This window comes from Pyrus communis, chromosome 9 (genome assembly GCF_041283825.1).
Source record: "Pyrus communis isolate YQ-2024b chromosome 9, ASM4128382v1, whole genome shotgun sequence".
NCBI lineage: Eukaryota > Viridiplantae > Streptophyta > Magnoliopsida > Rosales > Rosaceae > Pyrus > Pyrus communis.
In genome coordinates, this window is record NC_142573.1 from 3826610 (window position 1) to 3843812 (window position 17203).

The window sequence follows — 17203 nt, forward strand, 5'->3', positions numbered from 1 at the left end:
TGCCTTTCTTATATTGGTAACCTAAGCTAAGAAGATACTTGCACACTTGATGGGAGAAGGATAAGAGAACCAGAATTCAAATGTATTTGGGTATTTGGACAAGATTTGTAATGCTATTTCAGAAAATTCGGATGACTTTGCAATGAGAAATAAACAGAAATTGTGGTCCATCATAAATTTGGAATTAAAAGAAGAAAAATGGCATGGCCTCGATTAAGAACATTCATCTATGCATCTGAGATCATGAGTTTAATTCTTCACTTTCTTGACTATCGCTTTAATTAAAAGATGTGAAATGCCACATCGGGCCTCATTTGGTGGCTCGACCTAGTCAATACTAGACTAAGCTTCGAGTTTGAGCAAGGATGACTAGGGTACTAGGATTGAGTTTTGATTCAGGTTCATTTGTGACACACATTTGAGCTTGGATCAAAGAATCCATGTCCTTCCTATGTTGGATTTCTTTTTAAGATTATTATTACAGTTCGAAATGCATTTAAGTCTACCAAACACTAAATTCTCATTGATACAAACCAATTTTATCAACAAAAATGATGTGACATAGAGTAACTACTTGAAATTACATTCAAGTTCAAATCAACTTCTGCACAAATTAGAATAATTTAAAATTGACTTTCTCCAATGAAAAATAAAATTACAATATTTCCCTTCAAATAAGGAGAACTATTTGACTTTAATATCTTACAAGGTACAGTGTTACTACAATATTTCCCTTCAAATAATGAGAACCATTTGACTTTTAACATCTTACAAGGTACAGTGCTACTACTAGTCTACTATGGAAAAGGATTCTCATCGGATCTTTTTTTTTGGGATTTTAAGAATTCTGTGATCGTAATCGTGACCGTTCATCTTATATTGTATGATCAAATTTTATTAGGTATTATTTATATTTAATTTTAAATTTTAAAATAATATATAATTGTACGATGTACGATAAATGATCACAATCACGAAATCTCTAAGATTCCAGAAAATCCTTTTCCTCTACTACGGCCATTTTTACCGTTAACCTTTTACCATTTACTGTTTACGACCACGTGAATTCCATAATCAAACGGGCAAAAGGCTCCTTTCAAGTTTTCAAGCTTTTTCCCAGCACGCGTCCGACGAGACGTTGACAGCCCCAATTAAACACCAAGTAACTCTGTTTTTATCCCTGTCGTTTAGCGACACGCGTCCGAACAGAGCATTTTACTGTTCGAGGGGCAGACGCCGTTTGAGAGCGTACGGAGGTTCCGCATCAATCTTGTCCGTCACCTGGTACTGTTCTGACCCCCAATGGGCGGTCGACACGTAGTCGGTGGAGTCTGCTTTGACACTCAGCGGTCACCTTGGGCCTTGGAAACTGGCGCTTCTCTGAGGTCGGAACATAAGACGGACTCTTCCTATGGAAACGCGTGTTTAACTGGTTTATCTCCGTTTTCGATTTTGCTTGCCTTGGTTCCAGCATTGTCTTTTTATTTAGAGATTTTTAACGAAAAGTTAACAGTACTGTTAATTTTAACGAAAAATTATATTTTTATACTAAAAAGTCAATCATGTACTATTCACTTTACCTTTTATTTTGTTCTTATCATTAAAACTCAAAGTTTTCAAGCATTTTTCATTAATTTTCCTTTTTATTTATGATTTAATCTCATAACGAGCTAGTAATAACGTCGTTAAAATTTGTATTTGTTGAAAATCGAATCTAAAACATTTCACTTGTAAGTAAATATGATTATCATTTGACTGTAGTACTAAGTTTGTTCAATGATTTTTTTTTTTTCTTTAATGATAATGTTCATTGTTGGTTGGCCTTAAATACGATTAAGCATGGATCAAATGTGAGGGTGAACTTTAGTTTTTTAAGCATTTAACTTGCAAGGAAAATAAAAACCATGTGAATTTTCTATCCTAATAACCCATTAGATTAATTTTTTTTTGTTAAACATTGGGGCTAGTAGCCCATCAAAACAGAGAATTACAAAATAATATCTCGAGCTCGAGAAATCCGACAATATTTGCCATTACGAATTGCTTACAAGTGGGGGATTGCTCAAAGTTGACAAGTCCTAGAGTGTAAGTGAATCTCAAGCTGGCCAATTTATAGGCAACAAAAAATTCATCTTGCGATAAATATGTCGAATACATTTTCTATAAGATATATTGAACGAGAGGGCATTTAAACATGACGAATGCACGAAAAACACTATTAAAGTCTTAACACCTCGAGTACAATTCATTCCTAACTTGTTATATTTTAAATCAAGACAATTAATATGTATATATATCATTCCGGCTAAACAATAGTTATACTTCGTAGTCCAATAACTTAAAAACTCGTTTGATAACAATTTTGATTTTAATTTGTTTGAGATACGATAAAAGTACACGGGGAATGAAGAAAGGTTGAATGAGGGAGAAGAAAAAATAAATAATGAAGAACGAGAACAAAATATTGAAATGTATTTGGTATACCTTTCTTTACATCTCTTTCACCATTCTTTCACCACTCTTCTCTATATTTATATAGCCCTTATTCTATCATACATTTCATCTATATACATGCTCCTTAAGGAAAGAGATTTCTATTTTTTTTAAATGGAGATTAGTTGTGGGACTCATTCCACATCGAATTTTAACGATCCGAACTGTTTATTTTATAAATCTCGATTCATAGGTCATCAATGAAAAAATTCAATTCAATCTGAAACCATTTGCCCATTTAATTGTTATGATGAAATTTCAATGTTTCTTGGAACATAGTGTTCGTCAAATTTTTTTGAACTTAATTAAATGCCTCAAATATTTCCAATTTGACTAATATTCTGCAAGGATAATCTATGAGGCGCAACTTAAAAAATAGACGTTCGGATCGTTAAAATTTGATTTGTGGCCCCCACAACTAATCTCCATTTAAAAAAAAATGGAGATCCCTTCCTTTAAAAAATCTTCATCTACACACACACACACACACATGCACATATATATATATATATATATAATTAGGTTGTTCATTGTGTTTCATTACCAATATTTTATTATGACCGGCTTATTTTCTAGGGTAAGTTTTGAGTTTAGTTGGACGAAAATATCGGCTTATCTTTAATGTGTACATAAAACACAAGGTGATATATATACTCAAAAATCTCTCCTACGTGTACAATTCTTTAGATATACAATTCAAAACTGAAGAGGAATAATTTAGATGGGGTTCCACATACTGAATAATTGTACTCATTCATCTTTAAGTACATGCCCATGCATGATTGTGGTTTACAACTTTGAAAATCTGTCGTACGTACCAAATATTTTACTTTAACTCTAGGATTCTTATATTCCCATAAATGAAACGCCATCCAGTCACTTCTCATGTCACCGAAAAAAAATATATATATATATATTGATTTTTTTATTGATTTTTCTCTAAATGAAACGCTTTCTTATTTTGTGCAGTCACGGTTAAGCTACGTCAACATTTTATATTAATTTTTTTTATAAAGATAATAAGACAAAAAGTAATAGGAATATAAAATGTTGATATGGCTTAACCGTGACCGCACAAATAGGAGGACATGAAGAGGACACCATAACAGGAGGGCAGACAATCTGCCTCCAAAATATTGAGAAGGGCTTGAAGAATTTTGGGATACAATTTCTCATGCCTAGTGTCATTACTTATAGGCCACCTAAATTTAGAGAGAAAAATAGAGAGTGCGGCAAAAAAAATGGAGAAAGGTTTGAGAATTCTAGGATATGATTTTTATGACTAGTGTCATTATTTATAGTAAAAAGATAAAATAACTTCTTTTTCCGTAATACAAAGTCTAATAAGAAAGATTTTCTAGATTCCAAAAAGATTTATAATTTATCTCTACTTAGGATTTACACAATCACACTATTTTTAATATTAATTACAATAATATAACTAATTCTATTGTTGATATTTATTATTTTAGCAGACTAATTTTCGTCATTTTCTTCTTAATTATTATATTTTGACCTAAGCTAAACCCTAAACCACGAAAATACATTACGTGAAAGATCACGCATGTCAAGAACGATCGCATGCAAATCGCAATATGTAGTATCGTAAATCCACATTTTAAAGATAATATATGAAGAAACCCTAATTATTTTGTCAAGGGAAAAGAATGAGGATAATACATGTGTTTTCTTATGGAGAACCTACTTGTCCCTCCACATACGATTAATGAATCTTTACCGTCCCAACACCATAATCAAAATTATTTATTGTTTTTATCATCATTTAATGATTATATATGCAAAAGATCATTCAATTTGAAGATCGTTTAGTCATCCATACATATCAAATCAATCAACAATTTTGGTAACAAGTAGCATCATCTTGATGAACCGTCTATTTGTTATATGCATATGAATAGCTAAAAGATCTCCAAATTGAATATTTTGCATACTTTGATCCTTAGATGATGATCACGAGAATGAATTGTTTCAATTATGATATTCGTACAGTAAAAATTCGTTAGTTGTAAATAAGGGGACAATTATGTAAGTCCCTATAACACAAGCATTGTCCAAAAGAAAAATATCTTTCCAATGACATTATTAGCCCTTTTGTAGCAATTGAGTGATAGCGAGTTGTGGGGACGCATGGACCTCAAAACGTGAGGACGTTGGTAATATTCTTTTATTCCAGAAACTGACCTAATCTAATTTCTGAAACCCTCCATTTTTTGTTCAATAATTTCTTTAGAAACCTACCCAGGTTCCGTCAGTTGTTGCAATGCTTCATCAAAGAAAATCACACATCCTTTTATATTTTTGGTATGGATTATTTGTCACATCCTAGTCTCTGCTCCGTCGTAGCACAATATTGTCCGTTTTGGGTCTCGACCACACCATCACGATTTTGTTTCTGGAACTCACATGAGAACTTCTCAGTGCGTCACCTGTCCTGGGAATGCTCTCGCCCGAACTCGCTTAACTTCGGAGTTCCGATGGAATCCAAAGCCAGTGAGTTTCCAAAAAGGCCTCGTGCTATATGGAGGTGGGCATGTACATATAAGGCGTATCACTCCCTCTCTGTTGGTTGATGTGGGATGTTACATTATTCCACTCCCATATGGGTGGCATTCATTTGGCAATTAGGTTGTGAATTGACTGAACTACCCATTCTGGAGAAATTTTTAGTGGGTTAGGAACAAAGCTCGGTATACCTAGTGTCACAGTACAAGTGATTGATATTTTTTTTTTTTCAAGTATCCAACCACTTGTATTATGACACGTGATGTAACGGGTCGTGTTCTCGGCACACTGAAAAAATATCTCCCCATTCTTGAGTATAATATGAATGCCCTTTGTGTATCAGCAAATCTGGTTTAACCTATGGTCTAAGCAATGTAGCATTTCTGGCTTTGTAGAACGAAGTAAAACCAATCCTTGGCATTCTATTTATGCATCTCGTTTGACTTTGTACTTTGGTTTTACACGTACGACCTCGTTCTAATGTCATAACTGAATGATCGATCTAATAACAAGCATGAAACTTTCTATATTTTGATCTCTCACAACTTCACGACGGTCCTCACTCTGTGTCAAAATTGCCGTAATTATACAACCCTATTAAATTTTCTGTTCTATCCTTTTGTTCTTGAAATGCATCTTTCATTCTAAAATGGTTGTTCATTGGTTATTGTCTCTTACATTTTTGTGGTCATACATTATTTGGGGTATTTAGATTCTCATAAAAACAAGGCATTAAAGAAAAAGAAGTTTGAAATTGAGATTTCTTTCAACAATGTGCTGGAGGAAAAATACAACTAGACTAATAACTTGTATGCACATTGATCTTTAGACTTCCAACCAAACAAAATCGACTACTACAAAGTCTTTAAGCCACACTCGTATTTCTTACAATGTAATCAATAAATGTAACACTTGTAACATTGTTTCTTCTTGCGGCTATAAATTTACATTTAGGAGTTGAAATGTCTCAAATTCTTCGTCACATTTCTGATTTAAACAACCTATGGATAAGTTCTTAGATTATGGACATTGCATATATAGTTTATAGATCATACTATACACATCGTTTGGGAAATTTTATCATACGAACTTATACATTTTTTTTCAATTTGTTATATGAAATAAAATTTTAAGGGATTTGTCATTTCAACTTTTCGAAATTATTAATTTGTCATCTTATATCCTAACATAATTAAGTTTTTCATCCAAAATACTTGCACATGACTTGTATTAGGGTTATTTTGGACATTTGACTGACGGAAAAAAGAAATCAAGAGAAGAGAAAGGAAAGGTAGAGAGAGGGGTTAATAATAATCAAATGACAAAAACATATTTGGATCTAAAAAATAATGTAGTCTGCAACTTAGTTCGACACTGCACTAGATGCTTCATTATTCTTATACTACTCAGTCCATGTCAAGTCCAATCCAACTTAGTCCCTGAATCTAATCCAGTCTGAAATAGCCCCGTGCACCACAACACCCTAAGGCCATCTCCAACCGAAGGAGGCCAAAGGGCTCCCTTTAGCCCTATAGTCCTGCAAGAAATTATATTTTAATGAACATTGCTAGGCCATATTTTATACCATCTCCAACTGAGGAGGCCAAAGGGCTATAGGCCAAACATAATTTATTATTTTAATTAAATTAATATAGTTAATTAAATTAAATTACCATATTAAAATAAGATCTTCGGACATATTTTGAGTGCCACTTGTTGCCAAATGAATAAGCCTCTGGATTTCTTATCTTTATATAATCTCAATAATTTTTTGGATATTTTGAGTATATAATCTCAATAATTTTTGGATAGGATTTTGAGTGACACATGTCTCTAACATGAGTAACTCTCTAGATTTCTTATCTTTATGTAATCTCAATAATTTTTCGGATAGGATTTCGAGTGACACATGTCGCTAAAGTGAATAACTTTCCAAATTTCTTATCTTTATGTAATCTTAATAATTTTGCAGATAAGATTTCAAGTGCCACGTGTCGAGATATAATTGATTGTGCAAATTTTAGTTTGGATTCTTATATACGTAACATTTCTTATCTTCAGCTTTTAATGTTGTAGGAATGATGTAGGTATTTATAGGAAAAAAAAATTAGATTTTTTTTTTTAATTCGTCCAAAAAAAAATTCAAATTCCAACGATAACCTGACGGCAACATGACATTAGCTAGCCGTTGCAAGCTGGCATTATGCTGACGCCAGGTAGCCGTTGGCATTCAAATAAGCTGAGCTGGAGGGCTGGCAAAATGTCAAGCTTGACATTTTGGAGCTGGAGGGTTGGTTGGCTGGCTGGAAACGGCCAGCCCGCTGGCTTAATTTGGGAGTTTGGGCCCAGTGGGGCCTACAAGCCTTTTGCCCTAACTCTCGGTTGGAGACGATTTTCATGTCATTCCGAGCTGTTTTTAGCCCTATTTGACTGGATCGATTAGAAATGACGTAATGTTTTAGAGGCATTTTGGTCTAAGAAACCATTTTATTTTTAATTTCTAATTTTCAAAAGAAAGACCAAGCCAGTGAGACACAAACACGTGAGATCTGTTTTAAGGTAGGTGACGACGATCTGCTACTTGTGAGAACAGTACATACCATGAAATCCATTTTTACTCCAACAGATTCAAATTACCACGCGCCCTACTGCGTGTGTAATACCTCCCAAACTCATTTGTGAAAAATGATCTTCTTTTTCTTTTTTTAATCCTTATTTTTATACAAGCAATTTTTGGAATAGGAGAGATTCGAATTCAGTATATTGAAAGCAAGATAATGCTCTTGATCAACTAAGCGAAATGTTCTTTGTTAATGCCATTTAGAAATGTTTTTTCAAAAAGAACGTTTGTTCGCAAATTCCCTGATGTGATTAGGATGGTATTTTAAAATGAGCCACAAAGTTACCGTTTTTAAGTTGATGTAGACGTCACACCATACACTACAATCTATATGGACCTAAAATAGTCATCACGAAGCTTCAACTTCTTAATTCATGCTAAATTTGTATCCCAAAACGACAACTAGTTACAGAGTTTGTCATAATATTGCAAGTATGGCTTTTACACTCCCTTACATCATCTGTCCAGTCATCAAATTAACAAAGATTCAAGCATCCAAACAGTTAAAATATAGATTGAATACAATTTCAAAACCTCATAATGTAAGGAGAAAGCGAAAGCCACAATTTTGTAATCACCCTAAACATGAAAAGTAATATATATATATATATATATATATATATATATATGTATATATATGTATATATGTATATATGTAACTATAATAAAGGGTAAAAGTTAGGTTAAGACGTACAATAATCAATCATAATAATTTAGTTTTAACTCGTCATTCACGGAAAACCACAATGGACAACCAAAATAATGATTTCATGTTGCAAAATTGTTAATTAGTAAGTCATATAAGAGAAATGCTAACAATACTCTTTCAAAAGTGGGACTCTTCATGAAGTTTCCGTCACCTTATTTTTTTTACACAATTCTCATGCCAACATCATAATATATTATGCTAAAAAAATGAAGTGACGGAGAGTCTATATATAACCCCAATTTAAGAGAATCACCTTAGCGTTTCTCATCATATAATTTCACAATAGTACATGTGAGTTTTCATTGTCACAAAAGTCTTTTCCTACAAAAATGACACTGCCAAACGCGCTCAATTGGTTGTAGAATTCTCTCACACAAAAGAAATAGTACAAAACAAAACAAAAAATTAATAAAAAATAAGATTTTATATGAAACTGGAAAGAACACCAACCCTAAATTTCATTTCAGAGTTTCTGGGTGTAGATCGGAACCTGAGGTTAAAAGATAAGCCAAGACTCAAGAGATAGAACTACAAGACAACAAGCTCTGATCTTTCTCTCTTCTCTCTCTCTCTCTCTCTCTCTCTCTCTCTCTCTCTCTCTCTCTCCTCCATATCTCTTTAGGGTTTTCCAACTGAGCGAGTATCTAACTTTCTCTTGTTTTTTCACATATTTGGTTACAGTTTGGTACTGACCTAGAAAAGGAGGATTATTTGTACCAAAGATAGAGAGAGAAGAACAAGAAAGGGAAAGAAAATATTGCCAAGATCAAAACTTTTGGTGATTAGATACACAAAATTAAGAAATATATACATTAAAAAAAAGGAAAGAAAAATAATTAAGGGGTTTGTGGGTGTTTGGTGTGAGGGGTTGGTTTTTGGGTCGATAATATTTTTAGTAATTAAGGACATGGGGAGAGGAAGAGTGGAGCTGAAGAGGATAGAGAACAAGATAAACAGGCAAGTCACATTTGCAAAAAGAAGAAATGGGCTTCTGAAGAAAGCTTATGAGCTCTCCGTTCTCTGTGATGCTGAGGTTGCTCTCATCGTCTTTTCCAACCGTGGCAAGCTCTATGAGTTTTGTAGCAGCCCTAGGTAATTCCTTATATGTATATGGTCTGATCAAAATTTTCCTTCTGTAATTTCTGGATTTGAGTTGGGATCTGTTAATTGTTCTCTCTATAGTTTCTTTGATCTCTTCATGGGTTTCATTGGGCTCAATTTAATATGATTTAATGGCCCCTACAAATGTAATCCTTTCACAAAGTTTCTCTCTTTTTAATTGTTTAATTTTCATTCGGCTGATGATACAAATTATAATTTCTTTCATTAGGATCCACATTTATGATTTTAGTTGCTTCTACGAATGAAAGCCTCTTCCATAAATTCTCTCTTTTTTGTTTAATTAATTAATTTCATAAGGCTGATGATACAAATTTAGATTTCATCATGGGCTGCACTGGGATCCATATATATGATATTTGCTTCTACTATTGCAAAAGCATCTATTTGTAAATTTTCTACTTTTTCTTGAAATTAATTTTTAGTGCTATATATATTGGAAACATTAATTATAATAGTCTCACAAGGCTGATGATATAAATTTTAAGTTCCATTACCTGAAAAGATTCATTTTCTTATCCGTTATTTAAAATTAATTTTTGTGATAAATATGTGTATATGTTGTTTAGCTAATTAAGGTGTTAAGTTTTTGTTCAAAAAAAATTAGGGTGTTAAGTTTTCATATAATTTAGTATCTGATTTTACAAAGTGATATTTTGTTCAATTTTTGGGTACTAATTCTTGCATTAGCTATTTAAGATGTTGGATTTTCATATAATTCCATGTATTTGATTGCACCAAATGATATTTTGTTCATTTTTTGGGCTAATTTTTGCATTTTTTGGGACACTATAATTGTTGCATTAGCTGAATAAGGTTCTGGGTTTTCATCTAATTTCATGTACCTGATTGCACAAACTGATATTTTGTCAGTTTTTTGGGTATTAATTCTTGCATTACTGGATCTGAAGCACAAATGTTCCTATTTTACTTACCCTTTGGAGTTCTTTCTTCTAATTTGATTTCTTCTTTGCAAGAAAGGATTGACTCTTTTTTTTTTTTTTTTTGGTTAAATGAAAAAAGATTGCCTTTACTTCTTTGTGCTTAATTTCTTCCCCTTGAATGTATAGTCGTGAAATATAATTAAAAAGTGATATTCGCACTCTCATTTTCTCTCCCTTCAATCCTTCCTCATTTTCTATCCTTAGGATTAGTTGAACAAATATTAAAGGGATTTAAAGAACAAAACCCTGAGGGAGAAGTGCAAAAGAAGGAAACGAGAAAGTAAAACATTATTAGTCTATAATTAAATTTCATATAAACTTTTCTAATTATTTAATTAAATAAAATTTAAGTAATTCATCTTTTGCTTTGACAAAAAAAAAAAAAGTAATTCATCTTTTGCACTATCTTGTTCAAGCTAGTCCCCTTGTGTGAATTGATTGAGTTAAAGAGAGTATGGCCGATCGGCTCCAGAGGTGTGAGCATCAAAAGCCTGAGATCATAATGATCCTATATTGCTTTTTCCATAGAATTTGAAACTCAAGAGTTCTCTGGCATGCATGTATTTGAGAAAGTTACTTCTTGTGATTATTTTTGCTCTGAAACCCGTATATTTGACACATCTATCAAAGAACTATATCTATTGTACAGTGGATTATAAGCTGTGTGACATCTTTCAAATCATGAATTACTTAAAAGAAAAATTAAAGTTTTTTCCTTTTTGCTTCACCACTTCTTAATTAAAGACAGTTTTTTTCTCTGTTCAGCATTAATCTTTGTGATTATATGTGTATGTCTGTTGTGCAAGCAAATCATGTTTGTTAAGTTTTAACAGTGCAGATTATAGTTTTTCATTGTGTTCAGGAGACAATTAATATTCTAGGGTTTTTACATATGGGCCGGGGGTTCATTAATAATTTTTAGGTATGTGTAAGATATTCATAAACCAAATATATTTAACCAGTAAATGAAAGAGGCTCAGTAGTTAGAGATGAATTCCAAGTTTGTAGTCCATACGGTCCCCAAAAGAGTGAACTATGATGGTGAAGCCACCCGCTAGTCTCCTTTAAAAAAAAAAATGGATTGGACATGTTCATAAATCCAATGTAAGTAATGAGAGGCAAGTTTTTGAACTAAAGCTTGGTACCTTCTAATATGAAAAGATGTCCAATCAGAACCATAAATTTGGTTTACGTAAAGAGATTCAACAATATATTTGAGTGCTGACAAGCTATTTTTGTTATCTTTACGAAGATATTTGATGAATTTGTTTGTTTCATTATCTTTTTCTTTTAATATAATTTATCTATTTGGTGTAACCTGAAATGACTATTAACAGGAAGTCCTTTACTTCCATACTTGTGAAATGAGATTCTTGGGTTTAGATATGTTTCATGTGTGAAAAAAAAAAATGCATTTATATATTTGTTGTTAATGCTAACTATAAGGATTTAGGAAAAACATTTGTATTAGGTTGTCAATTTCGAACGTTAATCATGTACTTTCTTGTGTGGATTCGTTGTTAATTTAAATGTCTGACTTCATAATATGTAAATCGGGATGATAATGTTACTTAACCATTCTTGAGTATAATGGGCGAACTCCTTGCTTTGATGAAATGTAGTTAAACTAGGACAATTAAGTTGCTCGCATGAAAGAATACATGGCGTATTTATATGCTGAATCGAGTGATTATGATAACTATTGTGTCTTGGATGCTTCGATTTATAATTGGTGAAAATACTATGCTGCATTGAAATTATGCAAAGAAATCAACAAGCTCTTGTTCTCATAATATCATATATATACATAACACCACATATTATTATACAATCGGAGAACCTCCAATTGTATTATGACATATGGTATTCCGTCCTGTATTTCGGGCACAAAATCATATGTACAATAATTGGCTATATATGTGCAATCATTTGAGACATGAGAAGTTCATATCAAATGATAGCAGTGAGTTTTGGCTTGCTGTCTTTCGCTGGGAAAATAGTTCTACAACATGGATTGGCATGCATGTTATGGTTTCTTCTCATATACAAAAAATTTCATCTTTTATTATCCTAATTAATTGTTTTTCTTCTCCCTTCCTTTTCTCCTCCCTTCTTCTTTAGCATTCTCAAAACCCTAGACAGGTACCAAAAGTGCAGTTATGGTGCGGTGGATCAAGTCAACATACCTGCAAAGGAACTTGAGGTAACACCTAATAAATTGCTAGTTTTCTATATCGTGTATAAATTTTAAAACGTTTTACTTCGCTAATACATTTTTGCTACTTTGCATGTATATATATATCAGAGCAGTTATCGTGAGTACATGAAACTCAAAGGTAGATGTGAGTCCCTACAACGAACTCAGAGGTAATTAATCATCTGTGAATTATAATTAAGCCAATGGATTAACTGTGGTCTTCATGGAATTGTTTATCGCTTATAAATTTGCATTTTTGATGAATAATTTCAATTTATGTTGTACCCATGCATGTAGAAATCTTCTTGGTGAGGACTTGGGTCCATTAAACACAAAGGAGCTTGAGCAGCTTGAGCGCCAACTTGAGGCCTCCTTGAAGCAAGTTAGGTCCACTAAGGTAACTGCAGTTTAATATCAAATTATGAGTTATACATTGACCATATGGCAGAATTCATATCCATTTTCAGGGCCCGTTTGAGATTGCTTATGTAGAAAATATTTTTTCTTATTAGTACTTCTGCTCGAAGTGATTTAATGGAAACACAACAAATCTTTTGGTAAAAGTGCTTTTAGGAATCAAAACAACTTTTAGTTATGCCTAGCATAGCCATAACCAATTTTCGTTATTTGGAAGTGCATTTAGCCATTCAGAAAGCATTCTCGCGCAAACCCTTAGATTTTAATGAAGTATTGGCTTGAACTACCCCCTTTCAGCTCTTTTAGGAGATGTTGCTTTAATTGTTCATCTCATCTTGCTTTGCAGACCCAGGATCTGCTGGACCAACTTTCTGACCTTCAGAACAAGGTATGTGCCTTCCAGTTTTGCTGAGAAATGAAAGCATTGCAGTTTCATGTGCTTAAAAGTGAATTATCTACCTTGTTCTAATTACAGGAACAACTGTTAATCGAAGCCAACAGGGATTTGACAATGAAGGTAAATTTCTGTCTCAAGGCTCACTGCGGTTAAATTTTTAATGTGCTCTTTTGATTGTGACACCGTCATCAGTAAGAAAAAACTAACGAGTCTCACAACGGTCCAATGTGCTCTCTTGATTAATTCTGAATATTTATATTCAATAATATTAGCATATGAATATTGCAGTTGGATGAAATTGGTTCAAGAAATCAACTTAGACAGTCATGGGAAGGAGGTGACCAGGGTATGGCATATGGAACCCAGCATCACCATGCTCAATCCCAAGGGTTCTTCCAGCCTTTAGATTGCAATCCCACTTTGCAAATAGGGTAATTATACAAGTATTTAATTTTTAATTATTCATCTGAATAAGTTATGTTAAACTTCACTAATAGCTTAATTAGAAGCTAATTACTTTAACTAATTTACAGGTATCCCGCAGAGGGGTCAGAGCAGATGGGTGCCACAACTCATGCCCAACAAGTGAACTGTTTCATCCCTGGATGGATGCTTTGAGATTATGCTGCTGATGAATCTGATCAGTGCCCCTAATCAGTCATAAAAAAGCATATACCCAAGTTTGTGCTTTTTTCTTTTTTCTTTTTTCTTTTTTTTTCTTTTTTTCTGGCAATATATAAACTGCATGTAACTTAATTTCACATAAAATCAGCAGTGACTGAATTTCAAGGGGACCTTGCAAAGGCCTAAAGTCCTTTTAACTTTTGTTAGAGGGCTTAAGTTTACAATATTGCGAACGTATTTCTTGCTTTGAGACTATGGTTATATAATGTTTTCTTTTTTAAAAAAAAGAAGACTGGTTGCAGATGACACTTTATCGCAGTGGCAGAAAACAATGATTTCTATGCATATTGGTGCGGGTTTGATGCCCATCAATCCCCTTTCCCTAACATTTAACTATCTAACTCACAAACGCTATCGTTTGTTTAAAAAAAAAAAAAAAAAAAGATTGGATATATGTATAGGGGTTAGGATCCTGCTTTGACACCCAATTTATAGGGCTCATTTTGTAATGTATTCATAGATCATCCTTGCAAAAAAATTAGACAAATCCAAAACCATTAAGATATTTATTTGTAGTGAAAAAAATGGACAAATACGGTTCTACAAAGAAATAATAAATTTTATTCAACGGTCATATGGTTTCGGATTTGGGTAATTTTTGGTAGACATGAAATTTGAGTATGACATAGAAAATAGATGGTTGGATCATGAAATACATAACGGAGTGGTTCCCACAAAAATGTGTACAAACGTATGTTAGAAACGTGTGTCCCCAAGACCTTAACCTATATAGATAAATAGATAGATAGATAATTCTTATTCTCATGCACATTAAATTTGTGCATAAAGATATAAGGCTGAAGACCGAAAAATGAAGGGGAAAATATTGAGTTATTGGGGTCAAGTGCATCCAATGATAAACCTTGTAGCGAAGAATTCAAAATTGGGACCTCTTTCGCCATTGAGAAGAAAAATATCTCTAAACAAATACCTTGCTTGTGCAAAAAATTGGGACCTTAGTTGAATCAAAGGTCTCTTAATTATGTCAAGCCAGGTCTGTTTGTACAAAACAAAAGTTGGGCCTATGTGTTTGTATTGTCCTTGGGTTTACAACATTTTCTCTCCTCTATAAGCCCAATATAAGTTGGTTATAACTTAAGCCCATAATAAGTGGCAGTACAATCACGTATAAAGCACAATTAAATTTTTATAAATTTAGTATTTTGAAGAAGCATGTGAATATAGAGAAAGGAGAGAGGGGTTGGGGGGTGGTTTTAAGATCATGGAGTCTATTGAGAAATTCTTTCAATCACCTTATCTGACAGAGATATATTGTTGGGCTTGCTGCGAATTTTATTTCAATGAATCGAATCGCTTTTTTTTTAATCTGGATCAAAGTGTTGTAGTCTTAATGTTTATGAATGTGATCGTGTAAATTCTATTATATCTTAAAATATCCTTGTGGAATTCTACCATATCTTGTAGATTAGATATTATCTTATTAGAGTTGTAATCCTAAAAAATTTACCGTCCCTACTACTATAAATAAGGGCACCATTAAGATAACATACACCTCAAAATCACATATCTATCTTCTCTCTCTTGCCGTGCCACACCCCCTCCCTTTGTCCTTTAGTTGTTCAGTCAAATAGGCTTACATCACAACAAAAAGATCATTCTTATAAAACTTAGACGAACGCAATATCTTAAGGAAGCACAATATCATTTAGACACAAAATACAGATAACATTGTTGATCACCTTTCTTATATAGGTGGGCATATGAATCAATAAAATGACCACCATTTAGTTGGAAGATTAAATGGCTTTAAATTTAGGTAATATTTTGCTACAATAATTTTTGAAAGAAGACCCTAGTGAATCACAGAAATTTAAAAAATTGGATTTAGATTACGGAATACTTTTTTGTTTACTTAACTTTGGTATAATCAAAATGTATGTGGTGTCCACACGAATTTAGAAATCCAACTCCTCTTTTGAAGGAATTGGACTCCTAGACAAGGAAGGTATTTGAATTCCTTGGCATGTGGGGGAATCGGAATGAATTCCTTTAACCAATTATGCCCTTACTTGGTTCTTTTTATTCCAACACTGCCCTCACTTGATTTTCTATTAATTAAACCAAAAATGATTTGTTAACCAAAAAAGTTATAAATAATTTATTAACCATAGAAAGAGACCATAATTATTTTATTTGAAATATATGGGTAAAAATGAATAAAACTAATCGAATTTCTATTATATATGGATAATAATTAATTAGTATATAAATGATTAGAAAACAATATGAACATACAAATAATTTATAAAAAGGACATTTTAATAATCATATTGATTTTTATTCTGATTCAGCTAAATGGTAAATCATTTATATGGAATTAGTACCATTCCTATCCTTATTGCAGAAATTTTTTAGTAAATAATTTCAAGGGGAATCTGATTTTGACTCTTTTCTATTTCAACTCCTCCTTAATTCAATTCATCTTTAATTTAATTCCTCTCATTAGAGTGTATCTCAAAATAAAGTTACCTGAGGATCCTTCATTGAAGCTCCCACCCTATACATTGATACATAAACCCAACATATGTATGTATGTATGTATGTATGTATGTATATCTATACATACATATACATATATATATATATATATCTATATATATCTATATAATAGAAAGCGAAAGCCCCAATTTGGGGTCACGCATGCTGACAAAAACTTTGGGGTCACGCACTTGACAAAAATATTAGGACAAAATTACCCCTCAACCAAAAAAAAGCCAAAAGCAGCTCAATATAATATATCAAATAATGCAGGGGTAATTTGGTCATCATAAAATATAATATAAATATAAGTGGGAAGAGAAAAAAGAATAAAAAAATGAAAGGATAAGTGAAAGTTGATGGTGCCCACGTGAAGGGGAAAGAAAAATATAATAAAAAAAATAAGGAAAATGATGAATATTGTGTTCAAAATATCTTAAGAGGCGCGTATTGCTAGTAATAAATTACTAAAAAAAATTTATTTTATTTTTATTTTTATAATTTGTACCTTACATATATAGGTGCATATTCCAAAGCAATAAGGGCCACATTTTAATTTAATTGTCCTTATATTTGAGATAGTGTGAAGGGTTGAATTATA

General features: G+C 32.5%; 1 protein-coding gene across 1 annotated transcript; it reads left to right on the forward strand.

Annotated features, from left to right (window-relative positions):
• Positions 1-8682: 8682 nt before the first annotated feature.
• LOC137741191 (agamous-like MADS-box protein MADS2) lies at positions 8683-14293 on the forward strand. The gene is made up of 8 exons (XM_068481001.2): positions 8683-9437; positions 12530-12611; positions 12714-12775; positions 12903-13002; positions 13369-13410; positions 13498-13539; positions 13708-13850; positions 13953-14293. Exons 1-8 carry the CDS (start codon positions 9253-9255, stop codon positions 14035-14037), a joined length of 741 nt encoding a protein of 246 aa, XP_068337102.2. The 5' UTR covers positions 8683-9252; the 3' UTR covers positions 14038-14293.
• The last annotated feature ends 2910 nt before the right edge of the window (positions 14294-17203 follow it).